General features: G+C 44.5%; 1 protein-coding gene across 2 annotated transcripts in view; it reads right to left on the bottom strand.

Moving 5' to 3' along the window:
• Positions 1-15,020, bottom strand: part of C4H14orf132 (chromosome 4 C14orf132 homolog) — a 55,519-nt gene extending 40,499 nt beyond the window's left edge. The window contains exon 1 of one of the 2 annotated variants that reach the window (XM_008165945.4): positions 14,585-15,020. In XM_008165945.4, coding sequence (XP_008164167.1) covers positions 14,585-14,611 — 27 coding nt within the window. In that variant the 5' untranslated portion in view covers positions 14,612-15,020. The remainder of the gene's footprint in view (positions 1-14,584) is intronic. The other variant, XM_042858680.2, reaches the window with a different exon arrangement.
• Between the last annotated feature and the right edge of the window lie 5,555 nt (positions 15,021-20,575).

The following is a 20,575-nucleotide window of genomic DNA, read 5'->3' as shown; positions in this document are numbered from 1 at the left end:
TGCCCCCCTCCGAAGCCCTGACCCATCCAACCCCCCCCCTGCTCCTTCTCCCTTGACCGCCCCCTCCCGGGACTCCCTGCCCCTAACCGCCCCCCAGGACCCCACCCCCTATCCAACCCCCCCTGCTCCCTGACTGCCCCGACCCCCTATCCACACCCCCACCCCTGACACGCCCCCCCCCCCGGGACTCCTACGCCTATCCAACCCCCCCCCGTTCCCAGTCCCCTGACGCCCCCCCCAGAACCTCCACCCTATCCAACTTCCCCCTACTCCCTGTCCCCTGACTGCCTCCCGGGACCACCTGCTTCCCATCCCCTTACCATGCCGGAGCCAGCCACGCACTGGCGGTGCAGCGAGGTGAGGCTGCGGGGAAGGGGAGACAGCAGGGAGGGGCCGGGGGCTAGCCTCCCTGGCCGGGAGCTCAGGGGCCGGGCAGGACGGTCCCGCTGGCCATAGTTTGCATACCTCTGTTTTATAGCATGTTGGGGGGGGAGGGGAGGTTCAGAAAGAAAAAGGTTGAGAATCCCTGCACTAGAGCACAAAAGCTGAGTTAGGAAATGAGACTGGAAAGTCCAAGAAGTGCCAGGCAGATCTGTGGGACTCCTTCCTCAAAGAAAATTTTCATACAGTCTGAAGACACAGGCGTAGAAAGGAAGGTTATGGGACAGGCCTAGCAAATGCTAACTGTGTGATAATAGAAGCCTGGCTCTGGAAAATGACCTTTCTCCCTCTGGTCCGATTGTCCAGATATCCTACATCCACTTGAAGCAGAGTCCGTTGTATCACAGCAATCACATGTAGCCCCAGAGTTGTGAGCCAGTGACCCCAAATCAGCAAGGCACTTTAATCACAAGAGAAGTCCATGGGGTTGCTCACAAGCTCAAAGTTAGGCACATGCTTAAGTATCTCGCTCAGTTGGAGCCATAGATCGGCTGCAGAGAACCAGCCCCTCTGAGTCTTCAGCATCAGATGCTCTGTCTTGGAAACTCTTTTATTTGGGGAGACTCTTTTTGATCTGCCTCATTCTCCCGTTACTCCTCTCTGCTCCAAGCATGCGCATGCTGCAGCGCCCTCCAGAGGGGGGTGACTCTTAGGTTCTTCCTCCTCCCGCGGGACTGAACATGCTGCTTCTACCGTGCGACCAGCTCCTGCCAGCTCCAGGTTCCTGCAGCCCAAACCCTGATACCCAGCAGGGGAGCGTGTGCCTTACTGATGCTTGACTGGTGGGTTTGGCAGAGGATAAATAATGTTGTAAGTATTATTGTTTAAAAAACTAAACATCATTTCGGAGATGTTTCCCCTTTTTATAACATTATAACCACTTCTCAGAAATAAGCAGAACAGCAGCAGTAGCAGCTAAAAAGCCAGTTTTGGGGTCAAAAATGTACTATTTGATCATTCAGCACAGAGGACTCAGCTTGTCATATAACAAAAGAACTGGCACTTGGTCTGCCTCTGCCTCCCAACGTCTGTTCCTAACAGGCTTCCAGCTCACTTGAAGTGACTGGAATACTAATTTTTCCTAGTTAGCTGGTTCTTGGCAGGTTCAGGGCCTGACAGCTAATACAAGTGCAGAATTCAACACTGAATGGGAGCGACGAAAGGTTCAGTCGAGGAGCAGGAATAATTGTGGTTTCAAACTTGCCTTGCTGGGAGTCGTACATAAAAGGAGCTGCGCGTGGGTGTGAGCCTGTGTGTGTGTGTGGGCGTACAGTAGCTGCAAGTAATAAACCAAATTATGGCTATCATCCACCCAGAAACTCATGTCAGAGCATTTGCACGCAGAGAGGTATCATAACGGGGAATGTTTTCCTCTGCTCCTGGTTTTCTCCCAGAGCTGTGGAGAGGACATTCACCAAACATTCAGCACCAGACATCTTCAGGCCATGTGCTGGGGTTGGAGGGAAGGGGCATTAACCATTTGTAGGTTAAATTTACTCTTCCACAGGTGAGGGCAGTGCAAGGTTTGCGCATCACTTAACTCTTCAAAATGCACCCTTGAGTGCATCTGGCCCCTGGCCCTACAATGGGAATTACAGACATCCCGGATATGCAAGTTATTTGTGCTTCTGGCATGAACAACATGCAGGCCAGATTCTCCTTTCACTTATACCGGTTTCACACAGGTGTTACTCCATTGATGTCGATGGAATTAGTCCCGATTCAGCCCTGAGTGTGAGAGGAGAATCAGGCCCTTAGTGGATGGCACAAATGTTGCTGATTTACTGCTGCCCTGGGTGGACCTCCAGTGAGATGACAGCACTCGTCTGTTGAAAGCACTTTTTTATTAAGAGCAAGACTGATTTACCATTTCTATTTTAAGGCACCCATTTTACATGGTGGTCCGTGTAAGCCATTTAGGGCAGTGGTCCCCAAATATTTTATCTCGCGCCCACCCCTTACCCTGTCTGTCCTCCCGCCCCCCCCGCCCCAGGAGCCAGAGCCGGGAGTGGGGCTGCAGCTCTGGAACAGGGGGACACAGACCAGGGTAAGGGACCGAGGTTGGGCCCATAGCTAGGGACAGAGCCTTGGCCAGAGGCCAGCAGCTGGGGCACCGGCTGCGGGGCCAGCAGCCAGGGCCTCAAGCATGGGGCTGGCAACCGGGACCCTAGAAGTGGGGCCAGGAGCAGAGCCCTGGGTGTGGGGCTGGCAGCCGGGGCCCTGGGCGTGGGCCGGGAGCGGAGCTCGAGGCACGGAGCCGGCAGCCAGGGCTGGGGCCAGGAACAGAGCTGTGTGGTGTTTCCTCCCCGTGCCCAGCCACGCCCTCCGTGAACGTTCCTCTGTGCCCCCCTATGGGGCATGCCCCAAAGTTTGGGGACCTCTGATTTAGCAGGTTCTTTTTATAGTCTAACACTCACCTAGTCAAGGGACTATGTGAAATCATAGCAGTGCCGGCACTAGCCCATTCAGGGTCCTAAGTAGGAATATTTTTGACCCCCCCCAAAATGCATAATAATTAATAGGGGGCCCCTTGAGCTGCCTGAGGCCCTGAGCCAGTGGCTCCCAACCATTCCAGACTACTGTACCCCTTTCAGGAGTCTGATCTGTCTTGCGTACCCCCAACTTTCACTTCACTTAAAAACTACTTGCTTACAAAAATCAGACATAAACACACAAAAGTGGCACAGCACATTATTAAGCAATTTTTCAGTATTTCTAATTTTTACCATATAATTATAAAATAAATCAACTGGAATATAAGTACTGTACTTACATTTCAGTGTGTAGTATATAGATCAATATAAACGAGTCAAAGTCTATTGACTTTGCTAGTGCTTTTTATGTAGCCTGTTGTAAAATTAGATAACTATCTAGATGAGTTGATGTACCGCTGGAAGACCTCTGCGTACCCCTAGTGGTACGTTACCCCTAGTTGAGAACCATTGCCCTAAGCAATTGCTTAGCCTGCTTATGCCTAGTGCCGTCAGTGGGCAGGATCGAACCTGGGATCTCTGGAACTTAAAGCAAACAAGCAGTAGAATGGATTCTCATTTTGTAGCTCTAAGTCTCCTACCAAGTTTTGGTTGGTTTGGGGGTTTTCTGAGTGGGGCGGGGAAATAGTTTGCTTTAAAAAAAAAATAAAATGGTGTCATTGGGCTAAACTCTTCTATACTGAGTGTTGCCTGGCACAGGAATTGGAGCAGGTGCATCAAGAGCCGGAACTGGCTCCCTAATTCTCAACTGCATCTCCAGCACAACTGAAAGATTCTGCCAGGCAGTGTCTCCCACTGGCAGAGTGGCCTTAGGAGGGATGCTGTGGTGGAGAAGTGGTGCAAAGAGAACAATCACAGGCCACAGAATCTTGTCCAATATCTATAGCAGCCATACAAAATTCTCAAGAAAGTGTATCAGCCTGCAACAGAGAACTGAGCAACAGCAGCTAAGTCAGCACTCTGGTCACTGCAGTTCTAAGTGCTGTACTTTCTCCAGAGCACACCTCATTAAGAAGAGCTGGGCCTAATTGATGGACTGAGGAGAACTAAAAGGCTAATTAAGCCGGGGGGCTCCCTAGGTATAAGGCTGTATAGTATACAAGGGTAATGGGAACCAGCATTGTAAATAAACTGCACCAAATGTTTTACTAGCATAAAGGTCTCTGAGCTGTTTGTGGAATTGAGCAGGGACAGGAGCGAGCAGGCCCTGCCACACGGTCCATAAAAAATCCTTGTAACAACGGTAATGATTATTATAATTAAAACAACTAATGATAACTTTCTAGCCCACAAAGAATGTTACTTGCCAGTAAAGTTTGTCAGTTTATTCATTCTTCATAAAGTGTCTGTCTAATTTAGCACGCTTTTCTGTTTGCACTTTATTCCTGCACTGTGAGATTCAGTCTATGTCCATGAAAAGGGGATTTGTATAAAACTCAGGGCCAAATTTTCTAAAGAATACAGGTTGCAACTCTGTTTATGTACACTTAGAACCCAATAATATAAGAATGAAGGGAGTACTCCAAGAATTCACTTCCCATTGATTTCAAAGGAGTTGACAGTGCTCAGCCCATTAAAGAGTGCCCAGAACACTGCAGTACTGGGATCTAAGGGCAAGGCAAAATACGCACATAAACATGAGCAGTATATTCAACCAGCATGTGGTGCTTCTTCAATCTTGGTTCCTCTCCACACTTCCATCTCTTGCAATTTCCTCTTTACAATGGGACCCCGACAGAGCTGCCATAACAAAACTGGGAAATTTTTATCCACTTCATTTTTGCACTAGCAGGAAATTTTAAAAAAGACTCAGACACTAATTGTCAAAAATTCAGAATGTAGTGACTGGGGATGCGGTGATTCATAACAGACTCAGAAATAAAATCATAATTGTAATGCTTCATAAAATTCAGTTATTAGCTGATTGCCACATAAAACTGACAGCAAAGAGGGGCACTGTTCTCACTAAACTGTGTATCCATGCACATGTGCAAAACCCCACACAAACACAAACTAGTGAATGTGAAACCCTGGTGTCCACAATAAGTACACATACACACACACACACAATCCTACCCACCCACCTTTCCTTCCCTAAAAGTTTTAGTAATTTCCAATGAGACAAGATGGGTAAGGTAATCGCTCTCTTTGGACCAACTTCTGTTGGTGAGAGAAATAAATCGCATATGGGATCAAATCCCAAACAGGCCAAACCAAAGACTGCTCACACCAGAGCCCCTAGCAGCAGGTAGCCTTTTGTATAGTAATGGGCTCCAACAAATGTCCTGGATCTGAACACGACTGACTTCTGTGGTAAAGGGGAATGGGGTGGAATTTGATCTGTATCTAAATTTCACAAGTGGGCCATATCAAAACCCCTGATTTTAAAAGATGCCCTGAACTTTGAGGATTTGAAACCTGGATCTGGACCTGAATTTTGAAAATTACTTTAACTTTTGGAAAACAGAAAAGCTGGTAGAGGAATTTATGGTGCTTTATTATATTGTAAGAGTTTATGCAAGTTTGTATTGAAACGATTAAGTTTTCATATAAGGGAAGGTCTGCATCCACTTAGGTAGGATTATTAATGTTGGATTCTAAGAATCAAAGAGGATTTGGCTTTTAAGTCTAAAAAGCTGACGTGTGATACTCATGCATCTTTAAATCTCCTTTTCTAATTTGTTTTCTTCCACATGATATACTGTTTTGAAGATCAGAACATTTTCCTGAACTTGTGCCAGACAAAGAACAAGTTCCCAAGTGTGATCAGTGCATTCCTGAATATCAGACACACCTACTCAAGGTACCAAGCAAGTCTGCAAGATCTAACTCTTTAAGCTGATACTGAATCCAGGTTTGAACACACTCATCTAGAATCAGTAGTCAAGATACTGCCTTATGCTGGGACCCCTTTATGCTGCTCTAGTAGTGTAAAGGGGCCATAAAGGTTTTAAAAGGCCCCTACAGAATAACCTCATTGTCGGAGGTTCTCCAAATAGCATACAGTCTTTATAATAGCTCTACACTGGCATCACTTCCTGGACCCTCTGGTAGAGGATGTGGTAGGGTTGACTGGGGAGGTGGGATCATGGCAAGATCACACTATGATCTGGCTGTTCTGTGCTAGTGTAACAGTCCATGGAGTATATTAACAAGATGGCACAATTTAGAGCCCTGGAGTTTCTCTAAGCTGCACTGGGGATAAAGAACACATTCCTGTGAAAAGGACCTGATCCATGCCTATTAAAGTCAATGGAATGACTCACATCCTACACAGAATAGGGGAACAATTAAAATAGAATCTGCTATATATTATTTTAAATGTGTTTCTTTAACCTCCACAGTGCACTGCTGAGCTGAACTTTAATGTCTATGGAGGACAAGGTATAAGATGTACCTAGCCCTATCACAAATTCAAGGTTAGAAAAGTCACTCTAGCAATGTCAAGAATTTGTACTTAATCTGAGCAAACTCAAATTGCAGCCCTAAGAGTTAACCTTAACTTGATCTTGGATTCTCAGAAGTTGTACAAAAATATCTTTTGAACCAGGCAGAACACAAAGATCATTTAATTTTGTAATTTACACTTGTGTCAATGAACTCATTTAGAACCTTGACCACATTCTCTAGAGTCTTAAATGGCTTAGTTTTTTCCTTACCAGGTACTCTTTTTGTTGGTACAATGCAAAGGACATTGATGGGGTCCAGAAAATAGTAGTAGTTTACATAGCACGTAGTGCAATAAAAATACAAAGAAAGGAAAGCAGGATTCCTCAATTTTCATTTTCACTATGGAGCAAAAATTACTCCTATCTTTTCTATTCTTTTAATCATTGTGGGGGTAGGGAATATTGCAAATGTAAATCCTAAAACATAACTCACTGGAACTAGTTATACAATTGGCATGTACCATAGCAATGATATGTATTACACTGAAGACCATATAACCATTCTTTTTCACCACATTTTTTTAATCACTTAAAGTTGTTGTCTAATTACAGAGTTTTTAAAAACAAAGAACAAAACAAAAACAGAAACAGAAAACACATCTTTGCCTGGTACTGAGTTGTGTTCACTGACAAAATAATTAATAGATCCCAAGGCCAGAAGGGACCATTGTGATCTAGTCAGATCTTCTGTATGACACAGGCGATGGAACTTCCCTAAAATAATTCCAAGAAAATACCTTTTAGAAAAATATCTAACCTTGATTTTAAAATCGTCAGTGATGGAGAATCACAACTGTTGGGGTTAATTCCCTCACAATCAAAAATTTACACCTTTTTTGCAGTCCGAATTTGTCTAGCTTTAGCTTCCAGCCATTGGATTGCATTACATCTTTATCTGTTAGTCTGAAGCACCCATTATTAAATATTTGTTCTCCATATAGGTACTTAGACTGTAATCAAATCACCCCTTAACCTTCTCTTTGTTAAGCAAAATAGATTGAGCTCCTTGAGTCTATTATTTTAAGGAACGTTTTCTAATCTTTTAATCATTCTCATGGCTCTTGTCTGAACCCTTTACAATTTATCAACATCCTTTTTGAACTGAAGGCACCAGAACTGGCCACAATCTTCCAGCAGTGGTTGCACTAGTGCCAAATACAGAAGTAAAATAACCTCTCTACTCCCTACTCAAGAGTCCCCTGTTTACACATCCCAGAATTACATTCGCTGGGTCACAGCATCACACCGGGAGCTCATGTTCAGCTGATTATCCACCATGAACCCCCCTCCCAATCTTTGTCAGAGGATAGTGTCCAGGATAGTGTCCCTCATCATGTAAGTATGGCCTACATTCTTGGTTCCTCGCTGTATATATGTACATTTAGCTGTATTGAAACACATGTTGTTTACCAAGCAATCCAGATTGCTCTGAATCAGTGACTTGTCCTCGTCATTGTTTACCTCTCCCCCAGTTTGTCTCATCTGCAAACTTTATCAGTGATGAGTTACGTTTTCTTCCGGGTCATTGATAAAATTTCTAATAACCTAGGGCCAATAACTGATTTCTGGAGGATCCCACTGGAAACACACCTGCTTGATGACAGTTCCCCATTTACAACTACATGTTGAGATTTATCAGCCAGTTTTTAATCTGTTTCATGTGTACCATGTTAATTTTATATAGTTCTAGTTTTTTAAATCAAAATGTCATGCAGTACCAAGTCAAATGACTTACAGAAATCTAACACTATTACCTTTATCACCCAAATTTGTAATATCATTTAAAAATAATATCCACTTAGTTTGACAGGATCTATTTTCTATAAACCCATGTTGATTTCCATTAACAACATTATCCTTCTTTAATTTTGTATTAATCAAGTTCCAGAACAGCCGCTCCAATATCTTACCCAGGATCAATGTCAGGCTGACAGGCCTACCCATGTCATCTCATTTCCCCAAATTGGCACAACAGTCACCTTCTTTCAGTCTTTTTGAATTTGCCCAGTGCTCCAGAACTTTTTGAAAAATCAACATTAAACTGTCCTGTGAGCTCCTCAGCCAGCTCTTTTAAAAATGTTTGGATGCGAGCTATCTGGACTTACTGATGTAAAAATGTTTAACTTCAGTAGCTTCTGCTTAATATCCTCCAGAGATACTAGTGGAATGAAAAGAGTGTTATCAACACTATATAGTGAGACTATATCATCTGTTTTCCCCCAAATACAGAACAGAAATATCTATTGAATACTTCTGCCTTTTCTACATTATTATTGATAATTTTACCATTTCCATTTAGTAATGGACCAATACCACTGTCATGATTCTTTTTGTTCCTAATATATTTTTAAAACTCCTTATTGTTCTTAACTCTGCTGGCCATAGATTTCTCCTTGTGTTCTTTTGCTTTCCTTATCGATTTTCTACAATTTCTAACTTATGATTTATAGTCATTATTATCAATTTCCTCTTTCTTCTATTCGTTTTTTATTTGTATAGCTGCTTTCACTCCCCCCCCCCCCCTAAACTAGGTCAGTTTTTTAACCAGCACAGCCTTCTGATATGCAGTCAGAATTCAGGGCTCAGTCCTGCAAAGTCCTGCATGCCCTCAGCTCCCATTGGGCACTGAGGGTGTTCAGCACCTCACAGAATTGGGCCTTTATTTTGAAAGACTGAATCGCTATGTTAAATAAAGAGAAGCCAATTTTATTTCTAAGATTATTTACAGTACAAATGTGCTCCCAGGTGAACACACAGCACACAAAAGAAAAATATATATACTACAATATAGCTCAAAACTTACATTCCAACATATCTCGTGTACTGTTTTTCGGTAGTACATAACTATACTCTTCAAAGTCTGTATTAAAATGCAAAACCTTATTAGCATGAGTCACCCCACTGAAATCAATGGGAGCGTTTGCAAGAGTAATGATTGTTCAGGTCTGCGAGATTGGGCCATAAGTGAACACACACAGTAAGAAAGCACGGACACAGCCTCGCAAAATGTGTTTTTTTGACAACTGTGACTTAGTTGTTGTGATCAAGTATAGTACTTCAGAACATAGGAATAAATGCACTCGAACCAAGATTTTCTAACTATGGGTGTCCAAAGTTAAGCAACTAACTCCATATTTAGGAACCTAAACAAAAGTAGTCAGATTTTCAGAGGTGCTGAGCATTCAAAGCTCCTATTGATTTCAATAGTTTTGGGTGCTCAGCACTTCTGAAAACCAGGCGACTTTTATACAGATGCCTAAATGGGAATGTAGGTGCCTAATTTTAAAGATGTACAAGTTTGCGAATTTTGACCAACAGCTCATTTTTAGTAGATACACTGGAGTCTAAGAGGGAACTTCACTACCAGCATTACATCTTCACTGAGACATGAAGAGAAGGAGACTTTGTGTAAATTAAATGAGGCCAGATCTTATGTCAGTGTAAGTCAGCCTAGTACCACTGAGGTCACTTGAGCTAACCCATTTTATACCAGCCACCAAAGTGTGTAGCTCAAAGAAGCTCTGAGATATATAGTATTGTTTCATGGTGTTTCACAAGGCTTCACCCATTCAGGCTTTGGCTCATGATATATGGTACAGGTGGGCAACTGGCCGTATCCAGTACACCAGATCATTTTATTTGTCCCACCCATAGCAGGGTTGCAGCCTCAGAATTTAAGATTGAGTCAGGTTGCTGAGAGGTGCAATCTTTTAATAAAACTGCTGGTGCCTCTGTTTGGCTCCATTTACCAATCAACGCAGACTCCAGTGCCACCCCACACCACCCTGCTCCACTTACTGTCCCCCATTGTCTAATTGCTTGGGAACTGAGAGCTAATCAGATTCTGGCCAGGCTCCCTTAACAAAGGGCTAGGGCAGGGCACACCTCTGCCAATAGGGAGGAAATACCCAGAGCTGAGTGGCATGAGATGAAGCTGGAGCCTGTGTTGATGGGGAACACAGCACAGCCCAGGACTAGGCATAGGTGCCCATGTGCCAGGTCACAATGGCACTCGTTGGCCCAACCACCTCTCCATCACTTACACAGGGGAGGGGCTCTGTCCCATGCCTCCCGACTTTGGTTACTGCCTTCCCATTGGATCTCATCTGCCACAGACAATCTGACTATGGCCAGCCCCAGTCTGCCTCCCCCCCACACACACCTCCCTCAGTCATGGGTGGGTTCAATGGGGAGGCAATAACCAGAGTTGGGTAATATCAGATTCTCTTCCCTGCTGGCATGATGAAGGGGTGGGGCTGGGTCAGATTTGAATGTCTTTTTTGATCCAGCGCATGGGCTCCTGCTCCCAGGGTGGAGCCCGAGTCCATGGGGAATAGGGTGACCAGATGTCCCAATTTTATAGGGACAATCCAGATATTTGGGGCTTTCTCTTACATAGGTGCCTTTTACCTCCCACCCTCTGTCCCGATTTTTCACACTTGTTATCTGGTCACCCTAATGGGGAAGCAGAGCGGAGGCAGACTAAGAGCAACAAAGACAAAAACATCTTTCATAGTTATTTTTTGTTATTTTCTTTTACTAATGGGCTGTCCATAAATGACATAACATCTTTTCTAGTAATTTTTCGAGACCTTCCTCTGACTCTTGTAACACTGAAACAAACATGAAAATTAAGGATCCACCCTTAATGTGTTACATAATTAATGGACAACCTCTAATCCCCTGCTCTTCTGCACACTGAAAAAAAAGATTCATGAAAGATTTGTTTAAACTTTTTTGTAGTTAATTAAAGGTTGAGCTATAAGGGGCTTTTATATTTAAAAATACTTCCGTTTTTACACTCTTAGTACATAGTTATTTGTATGGTCAACATGCTATATGTAGCAAACATTTCTGAGTTATGCAATATGCAGCCTAAAAACAAAGGGTTTTAGTGGTCCTCTGCTACCTTAAAGTTGCTCATCCCTGATGTATTGTGTGAATGCACTACTTAAAGATCAATATACAAAGCCTCTCTCACAGAAATATTAATAGCCTGATGAACTCACAAGAGCAAGGAAATTCAATTAAGATTTAACCCTTGCCAACTATGCTCTTCGCTCATAAGCACTGCCTACCTTGTCATAAAAATCAGGTATAATATTTATGCATCGGGCATTTATGCAGTAAAATGGCAAACACAATCCTACTGGATCTCCTCCTGCCCCCATCTCATCTGCTGTCCTCACACATCCTCTCCTTTAACCACCAACTCCTCACTTTCCTTGTCAGTGCACCATGTCACCACAGACGCTATGGACACAGATGGCTCCAGCCACATCGAGCAGATTGAAAGCCAAGGGGTAGTTTGAAAGATGAAGAGTTGCGTAAATACAGTAGGCGACATGATGACAACACTAAGCATTGGAACCCTTAGGATAATGCCGTTATGTCAAACAGACCATACGTCTTGACTTTGAATTACAAAAACAGCAGGAAAAGGAGGCCAGAAAAAGAAGGGCAACAAAAATTTGAGACGTGTGTCTGTCTGTACGAAATTCCACTTGGGGAAAGGATTGTTTCGTTCAGAAAGAAGACAGAGTAAGCGGTGTTGTGGTAAAAGTCTAGTGAAGGCTAGTTGGACATCTCTACTAAACATAGCAATCCTTAACATGAATTTACATAGTATGCACATAAGACCCCAGATCATCACCTCCTATGCAACAGAGTTTTATGGAGGGAAATCTGCACGAGGATCTCCTCATGGAGTTCCCCCTTTTCCCCCAATGGGCAGATCCCTTGGAATTCATTTGGCTCCTGGGAATAGCACAGAAGGCCCATAGGGGCCCTCTGCCGCTATACTGGCTCTGGCCTCTGGCAGCATGGCTTTGGAGCTGCACTCCCAGGGACTCCTTTGGCCATGGCAATTCCCGGGACCACGGGGGGGGGGGAGGGGCATGTGGAAAAGATAATACAGCTCCAGGTTGTTTAACCTTTTCCTCCTACAATCCACTGGGACAATCATTTGTCCCTGTCTAAGTCCACTCACCCAGAGACTATGGTAATAGGAACCATAGAAAACCCTATAACTAAAGAAGTATATTCTCTCTTAAAGGGACACTTGGCATGCATGGCAATTTTCTTTGAATAATCCAGCATGGAACTCTGTTGAAGGAACGAGAGCAGATTAGATGAACCACTGATTCCCACCACCACCCGTCTGCCTCCCCCCCCCCAGTATGACATTGCTTAGAGAATATTCTTATTATGGACATTTCCACTAAACACAAAAGACTACTTCACTTTTGGGCAATGGGGTCAGCCCTCCTTCAGGAGGACATAGCCCAATACCCACACCAAGAAAATGTAGGCTGTGGAGAGGAGAGGACTGCATAGAAGAGAACACTACCATCTCATTAATGAAATACAGCACACTTGGGACCAAATTTTGCTCTCAGTTACACTCATAAAATGCACTTGTATGCAGTGTCCAGGCCATTACACTGATGTAAACTGAGACCAGAAATTGGCCCTTAGTATATTTTTAAAGAGAGATGGGCTGAATCCTTTGGCAAAGTTCCAAATTTTGCAGATCATACCCACCTCTCTGTAAAAACCAAAACAAACAAACCAACAAAACCCACTAAAAATGACCTTAAGGTCTCCTAAAAGTAGTCTATTGAAGATGCCCTATTGGCATAAAAACCTGTGTTTTCATAGCATATCTTAGATACAGCTTCTCTCTTCAAAACAAAACAATACAAAAAAAATATGTCTGTATCACACAGGTCACAGACTTTTCCTGGCCTTGAGGATATCTGGAACCACTGAGTCGCTCTCCCCATAGCAAATGTTTATTTAATTATATATTTATAGGACTACCCCACAGAACTTAGTTGGCAGCTTATCATACGTTTGCACATGCACATGACATATACAGAAACAGTTTTCAGAACCAGAAAATAATATATATAAACACACAGACATGCACAAACGCACACTTAAAGAGAGAAAAACAAATTGTCCACTGTACTCCCATTAATATTTCAGGGGATAAAATAATCTCTGGCTCTGGTGGGAAAAATACTGTTCTCACTCCAATTTGCAAACAAAATAAATATAATATAAAGCAGGGCTACATAAGAAGATGACCATTGATTTTATACAACCATATTTCAGCCTTGGAGGCACCCAGCAGACATTAGCACTGGAAATATTTCATGTTTCCTCCTCCCTGAATACAACATAATCCAATTTAACATGAAATCACCCAGCATAAACTTGAAGCGTAACGTAATATAAACGAATGGTCTGGCAGCCAGCTGAGTACCAATAGGCAACTAAAAAATAAGATTTTGCTTCTAATGTTGCTGCTGTTGTGCCCCTGCAAGAATATAAACCTAGCAGTAGAGAGGCAACTGTGAAACTATTTATAGAGAACAGCAGCTCCATTTTCAGAAGTGCAGCTCTGTTCAATGTAAACAGCTGTTGTGCTGTATGCTGATTTGCGCATAGGAACTCTAATTAATATGGTGCCTACTGATTTCCTGGAAGGTCTTTGAGAAAATAAAGCGACTGTACTGGGTATTTTTTAATGATTGTTATGAAACCAATTGTGATTAACAGTTTCTGTAATCAAGTCAATACAATTTTTTATTTATGTGAAAGGGTAGTGGCTGGCATTGAAATCTTGCTGGTTTTCTTTCCCCAGGGAGCACAAGGAGAATCCCTTCTCCCCTTTGCCAAATAATGACAATGTACAATTTAAATGATCATTAAGTGCCCTTTAAAGAAAACGAGCAGGATTGACTGTACACAAAACACTCCCTCTATTGCCAGCTGTTTGGGTCCGTGCTCGCTTTTCGCTCTGTTCTAAACAGGGCTTCAGAGTCACTAGGAAAAGGACCCTCCCTGCTGGGCAGGGAGTGGGGGAAGATCGGTTATCACAATGCATCCGCTCTGATCCACATGCCCCGCTCCCTCTCGCAGCCTCTGGCTAGCTGTGGCAATACAGCAGCCCCTGCCGGGCACGGGCCACCCCGGAGCCTCAGGCAGGAGCAGCGGGGAGAAAGCAGCATCTTCCCGTGTCACCCCGCGCACCTGCCAAGCTCTCCGGACTGGAGGCTAAGGCCGGGCAGCCCCTGGGGGCGGGAGAGGGTGGAGTTTCTGGGGAGGAAGGGGACTCAGATCCTGTGGGGAAGGGAGAGGCGGGGGCTAACCAGGCACTGAAATCTGGTGCCTCTGGCGGGACTGGCCACTTACCTGTGCAGCCATGAAGGAAAGGTCCATGGTGCTGCTGCTGGTGGTGGTGCTGCTGCTGGAGAGGCTGCTGCTGCTGCCCGGGGTCGGCAGGTCCCTGTGGCGCTGCGGAGGAGGAGGAGGAGGGAGCTGGTCCTCCCCCAGCAGCAGCCGCGGGCGCGTTAGCAGTTCCAGCTCAGTGCGATCGCGGCGCCCCGCCAGCAGCCCGACTCCCCGCAGCCTCCTCTCATGGTCTGCGCGGGCAGCGGCTCAGGCAGCGGCAGCTCCCAGCGCAGCAGCCGCCGAGCCAGCCCATGCTGTCATGTGATCCCCCCACCCCTCCCCGCTCCCCACCTGCTGCTCGGGCAAAGCCCCGCAGCCCTGCCCGGGCTCTCCCTCGCCTGCCCAGGGGACAAGCCCGCTCTGCTGCCAGCCGCAGCGGGGCCGCGCCAGCCTGGCTGAGCCTGTCATAGCGATTAGCTGCGTGCGGCGCCTGCTCTTCGGGCCTTCCCCGCTCCAATCCACTGCCGCCCTTGGACAGGCATTGCGCCTTCCCTGGCCCCGCTGCGCCACCAGCGCATTGCCACTGGTTTCACCCCACTTACTCCTGCCAGGGCAGCGGGAACCAGGCTCACTGCGTCAGGCACAGGCAAGCCTTCAAACCTGGGGCGAGGGGATGTACTGGCCTCTAAGGGGATTCCCCCCCCCCCCAAAAAAAAGACCACTCCCAGAGACGACTACTAGTGCATGCAAAGCCTAACACTTTTAGGCCTGAAAGGAAGGGCAAGGCCTCTGGCTTGGGGGAGACCAAGACCTCAACTTTGCTTGAAGTGGCATCGCTCTCTTTCCCTATCCAGGAACAATCAACCCCTGAACGCTACATTGATTAAAAACTACCCATCACTCCCCTGTGTTGTACTGTAGGGTAATGGTGATAACTATCAGGGTGCAAGCTTCCTTTTCTGCAAGTGTTTGAGATGCTAATACAATTAGTTATGATATTAGAGGCAGGTTTAGTAGACCATAAGGTTGCCTGACACTTCCCATCATAAGACCCTGTTTTCAGTTGCTTATAACTTTGCCACACTTATTTGGACTAAAAATGTCCATGCTGGATTCTGCCTCGGGCTGAAATATTAGTGGAAAATTTCAGCCCAAATGTTCCAGCTGTTTCTAAGAAGGAGGCTAGGGAAAAAACATTAAAAATGTGAGACCTTGCCTCTGAAATGCTCTAATACCCCCCTTGCTTTGGAGCGGAGACTTGAAATTGGGCAGGTGGATAGTTTAGTGTCAAGGATAATTTTCATCTCCATGAAAATCCACCCAAATTTGGCTGAGATATAAGCCTTTGAAAAAAAATCACAATTTGCACATGCTTGGTAGAGACGTTCTGGAGCTTAACAACTAAAATCTCAGAAGTTTCCAGACTGCGCCTGCCTGATCCCCACAGAGCGATTAAGCATATTTCAGCCCAGAAGTACAGGCACTCAGAAGAACTATCCCTGTTATGTCTGCACCCAGCGAGATTGGGCTGGGCACTAGGACTAGGCCACTCACACGTTCCTCTAATATAAGACATTCCGGTACTTATGAGACTGGCATGAGTCCCCACCATACATGCAAGGTCATGCTGGTGTGTATGAAGTCACATTGCAACAGGGCGCCATTTTTAAGAACATGCTACCCCACCCCCACTGGCGTGACCTCGTTAAAAAAAAAATCACAAACTCCTGTCTGATACCAGACAAAACTATGTCTGGGGAGACTGGCAATTGTGGAAGAGAGGCTGGAACTGGCTGGGTGGAGAGACTGGAACTTGGAGCTGGGTGGGAGGGGAGGCAAGGGCTAATTAGACAAGGAGACTGGGAGTGGGAGCTGGCAAGGGAATGGGGGATGACTGGGCACCAGCCAATTGAAGGTGGACACAGATCAGGATGAGGAGCTGGGAGGAGGAAGGAGACTGGGACTGGCTGGAGAAGGAGAAGGCGACAAGGAAAGACAAAATTGACAAGGAGCTGGGATGCAGGTAGAGAAGTGGGACTGGCTAGTGAAGAAACTGGGGTAAGTAAGCAGGGAGGGGAAAGAGAGGAGACAGACTGGAAGAGGAGTGTGAAGGGAGAATAAGTGGGAACTAGTGGAGTTGGGGAAAACATTTCAGGGGGGAACTGGGACTGGCTGGGCAAGGAGACTGAGATTGGGGCAGGGAGTGATTTGGAAGCAAGGACAGTGGAGGGCTGGAGCTTGGACAGTGAGCCCAGATGGGTAAGGACTGGCTGGGTAAGAAAAGTTAGGTTAAGGTTTGAGTGCCAAAAATTAAACTTGCCTGTGCTACCTTAATTCAGCCTCCTTGTGTGTATGCATTATGATGGTACTGAGTGTGGGGGTGTGTGCTGGGTTCTGTAGAACTCCCAGTAAGACAGGGCCAGACCAATTAACAGAATAAGGAATAAGAGTTTCCAGTTTGCCTGCATTTCATTCACAGAGACTTATATTACATTGTACCAATCCATCCCGGTTCACGGAGGTACTTGACTGCTGTAAACTTGCCTCCCTCAAGTCTATCCAAAATGCTGCTGAGGTTATCTTCCTGGCTCCTCACTCTGGCCACATAACCCCTCCCTTTGCATCACTGCATTGGTTCCCTCTGCTCCACCACATCACACTTTAAGCCCCTCCATGACTTAGCCCCACCTTACCTAGCCACTCTAATTCATTATGACATCTACTGGTGCCCTCACTCCCCCCGCATTACCAGCCTTTCCCACTCAATAGGCAGCTTCATCCTCAAACATCTTCACACCTTTTCTTATGCTGTCCCTTACACATAGGAAAAAAATCACCCATACAGCTGCTATTTTATCCACTTTTAGATCCCTCCTGAAGTCTCACCTCTGCTGAGATGCCTTAAAAACCTTGCCCATTGGCCATCATTAGATGGGTAGAAAGCAGACATGCCAAACCCATGAAAAAAATGCAGAAATTGGGCTTGTTTTTGGCTTAATTGGCTTGTGAGTTGCTTGTTGGGTAGTTTTTGGTTTGTAGCTTGTTGCTTGTTTGGCTTGTAGCTTTTAGCTTTTTTTTTTTTGATCAGCTCCCAGCAAGTGGGAGCAAGGGGGGGGAGAGAGTCATGGGTGCACAGCGGGCCCACCATGGTCCCAGACTGTACGCCTGGGGGGGATCTAGTCACATAGAGTGTTGGGGTTCTTAGGGATTGGCTTGTTTTGGCCTTGTTTTGAAATGGGATTAGTTTGATTTTTGGCTTATTGTGAAAGTCGGGATGCTTATTTACCGCATGAAAGTTGGCAACTGTGGTAGAAAGCTGCAACTACTGCTCACTATGCTAGACTTATTTGTATTGCTGTTACCTCATCTTGCCCCTGCCACACATCTGGTTGTTTCATCCATGTTGCAACAGCTTCAAGATTTTAAGCTATTTGGGGATGGAGCTGGGTTTTTATTGCTTCATGTTTGTACAGAGCCTAACACAATGTGGTCCTGATCATGGCTTCTAGATGCTACTATGATACAAATAATAAAGTAAGAGCATATTAATGGCAGCAATATCTAGAGAATCAGCTTTACCCTGATTCTGTCCACTAGGGTTTTAAACTATGTTTCCCCCTCCCTCCAATCAGTAGACACATCTTTTACAATTTTTTTCAATATAATTATGTATAGTTTTGCAGAGGGTGACAATGGAAAGATGATGATATATTAAAAAAATCAATTCTCAGTTACTTTAATGACTTGGTTTGTGTCCCTGCCAAACATTCTCCTACATGTCAAGATTCCCATTAACTGAAGGAAAAAACAAAACAAAACCCACAACAGAATCTAAATGAGGCTCTCTCATTTTAAGATTTTAAATTAGATTCTATGAATAATGGAATTGTCTCACTTTGGGAAATCCTCCAAAGTCTTAAAAGGTTTAAAAGGTTATTGACACATGCATCACAAGCCATAAGGTAATTTCAAAGCAGTTGCAATAATTAATTGTCTAGAGATGAACTTTCCATGCATTTATAGCCATCCCTGTGAGTGTAATAGGGTCATTTGGCTCCCTCCACAATCAAAGCTATAGCAGTATCACTTCAGTAGGAAAATAAAGTAGCAAGGGCCCTGATACTGCAATTACTTACACACTTGCTTACCTTTATGCACTTTCAGCAATCTAATTGAAGCCAATAAGCTACTCACAGTGCATAAGATTAGGCATGTGCTTAAGTCTCTTCAGAATTGGGGCCTAAAGGAGGATATTATTTGATCTGTGTATTAAGAGCTTTGCAGGGGCATGGCTCTGGCACTGACATTCGGCCTATCTCTGCATTAATCCTGTGAAAGATGGCCAGAAATATGCAGGAAGGAAGGAATATAGCTTAACCTGTGGTTTTCTCTCCAGTTTTGATTTTGGAAGGGTGCAATGAATTTCCTGCAGGTTTATTGGACAATCAAATGATGCTTAGGTGGTTAACTGGCAGTCGTTCAATCTGCTCATTAAGGTCTGAGGGGTTGGGTTTTTTTTGTCTCCGTGCTCCCCCTCCCCCCCCCCCCCCCCCCCCCAGTGGTGTAGGACTAGCATATTAGAGCCAAGTTTGTGATTTAGCTCGAGCATCAAACCGCTGATATTCTCTTATTCGTTGTAGTCTTGAGTCACAAGAAACGTGTCCAACTCCTGAATTCCACTGCAGACCTACGTAACTTAAGGTCAGGGAGAATACAGCTGGAATAGCACAATACGCAACACATTAATCAACAGTTACAATAGTTCAAAGGCCAAAGGCCTATGAAGGAATGTCATACAACAGAGAAAGGCACAAACTCAAGCAAAAGGAAATCAAGGTGACGGTGTCCGGTTTTGTGCAGTATTGATGAGACAGTCTACTGGGCCAATGGCCCAGACCCTAGACTGGTCTTCCATTTGGAATCAAGTTTCAAAATTTTCACTTCCATGGTGCATATGCCTTGTGGAATGACACCCTTGTAGGTGAGAGCATAGTTTGGACTTAGTAGAAAAACTACTTAATATAAACGATTTTTTAACATTGTGGCGCTTAGCACAGAAGACAGCAACTCACCCCCAGTCTGTTCCTACTCTGAACCCCAAATGCTTAGCTTCATTTCTTCTTCTTCTTCTTCACTTCCATAGTTTGGGTTATGTAGAACTTTGCTTACATTTGATTTCTTACATGCTCTTCTACTATCTGAGAAGGAGGAGGGTCTCATTACATCTGGTGCCATTGGAATATGGTGCCAGTATTATACTTTGCAGTATATCCATTCATTGGATATACAGAAGGTAAATTATATCTTTTATTTGCTAAGCACTCTAGAAGTTTGACTGAAGTGGCAGATGGTAGAGGAATAATAAAGTAATGGATTATTGCAGGTTCAAGATGTACTCAGTATGGGATCTAGCTATAAGCAGTAGTGAAGTCCAATGGTTACCATTGAGAATTACTTCCTGAATGGCTTGACCAGAGCTAGAACTTTGTCTACTGGGGCCTGTCAACACTGTTTAGGCAGTCTGCTTTCTGGGAATAATACCTGGGCAGAATTTGCCAGTGTTGCCTGGGAAAAACTGCCTAAGAGAACTTTATAACTTCCAGCTTCCTTCTTCACCACAATGGAGGTTACTGTTTCAGATGTCATTCTTTTTCGAAAGAGGTAAATTTACTGTTTTTGTTTATAATGGGTATGATATTTGGTCATGTTTTGTTCTAAACGGAAGTCATAAGCTCCACATTTTAAAAACAAAATGTCCTCAACTCCCTTACTAACAAGGCCTTAGGTGATTTAAGTAAAAGAATTTGACAGATAATTTTTTTATATGATTTACGCTGTTTGTTTACTTTTTGCATTTCACTCTGCTTGCCTGATGGAAATAGACTAGTCAATTTTCACTTCTATTCATTGTCAATTTCTCTTCTTGGCTCCTGCAACAGCACAATGCAGAAAAGTTTTAATTGCAAACACTATGCCATGAAAAATGAACTGCTTTCATTAATTTACTAGAAG

Source organism: Chrysemys picta, chromosome 4 (genome assembly GCF_011386835.1).
Source record: "Chrysemys picta bellii isolate R12L10 chromosome 4, ASM1138683v2, whole genome shotgun sequence".
In the NCBI taxonomy this organism is placed as follows: Eukaryota; Metazoa; Chordata; order Testudines; family Emydidae; genus Chrysemys; species Chrysemys picta.
The sequence above is the reverse complement of the archived record's forward strand: the minus strand, read 5'-3'. Positions and strand labels throughout refer to the sequence as shown.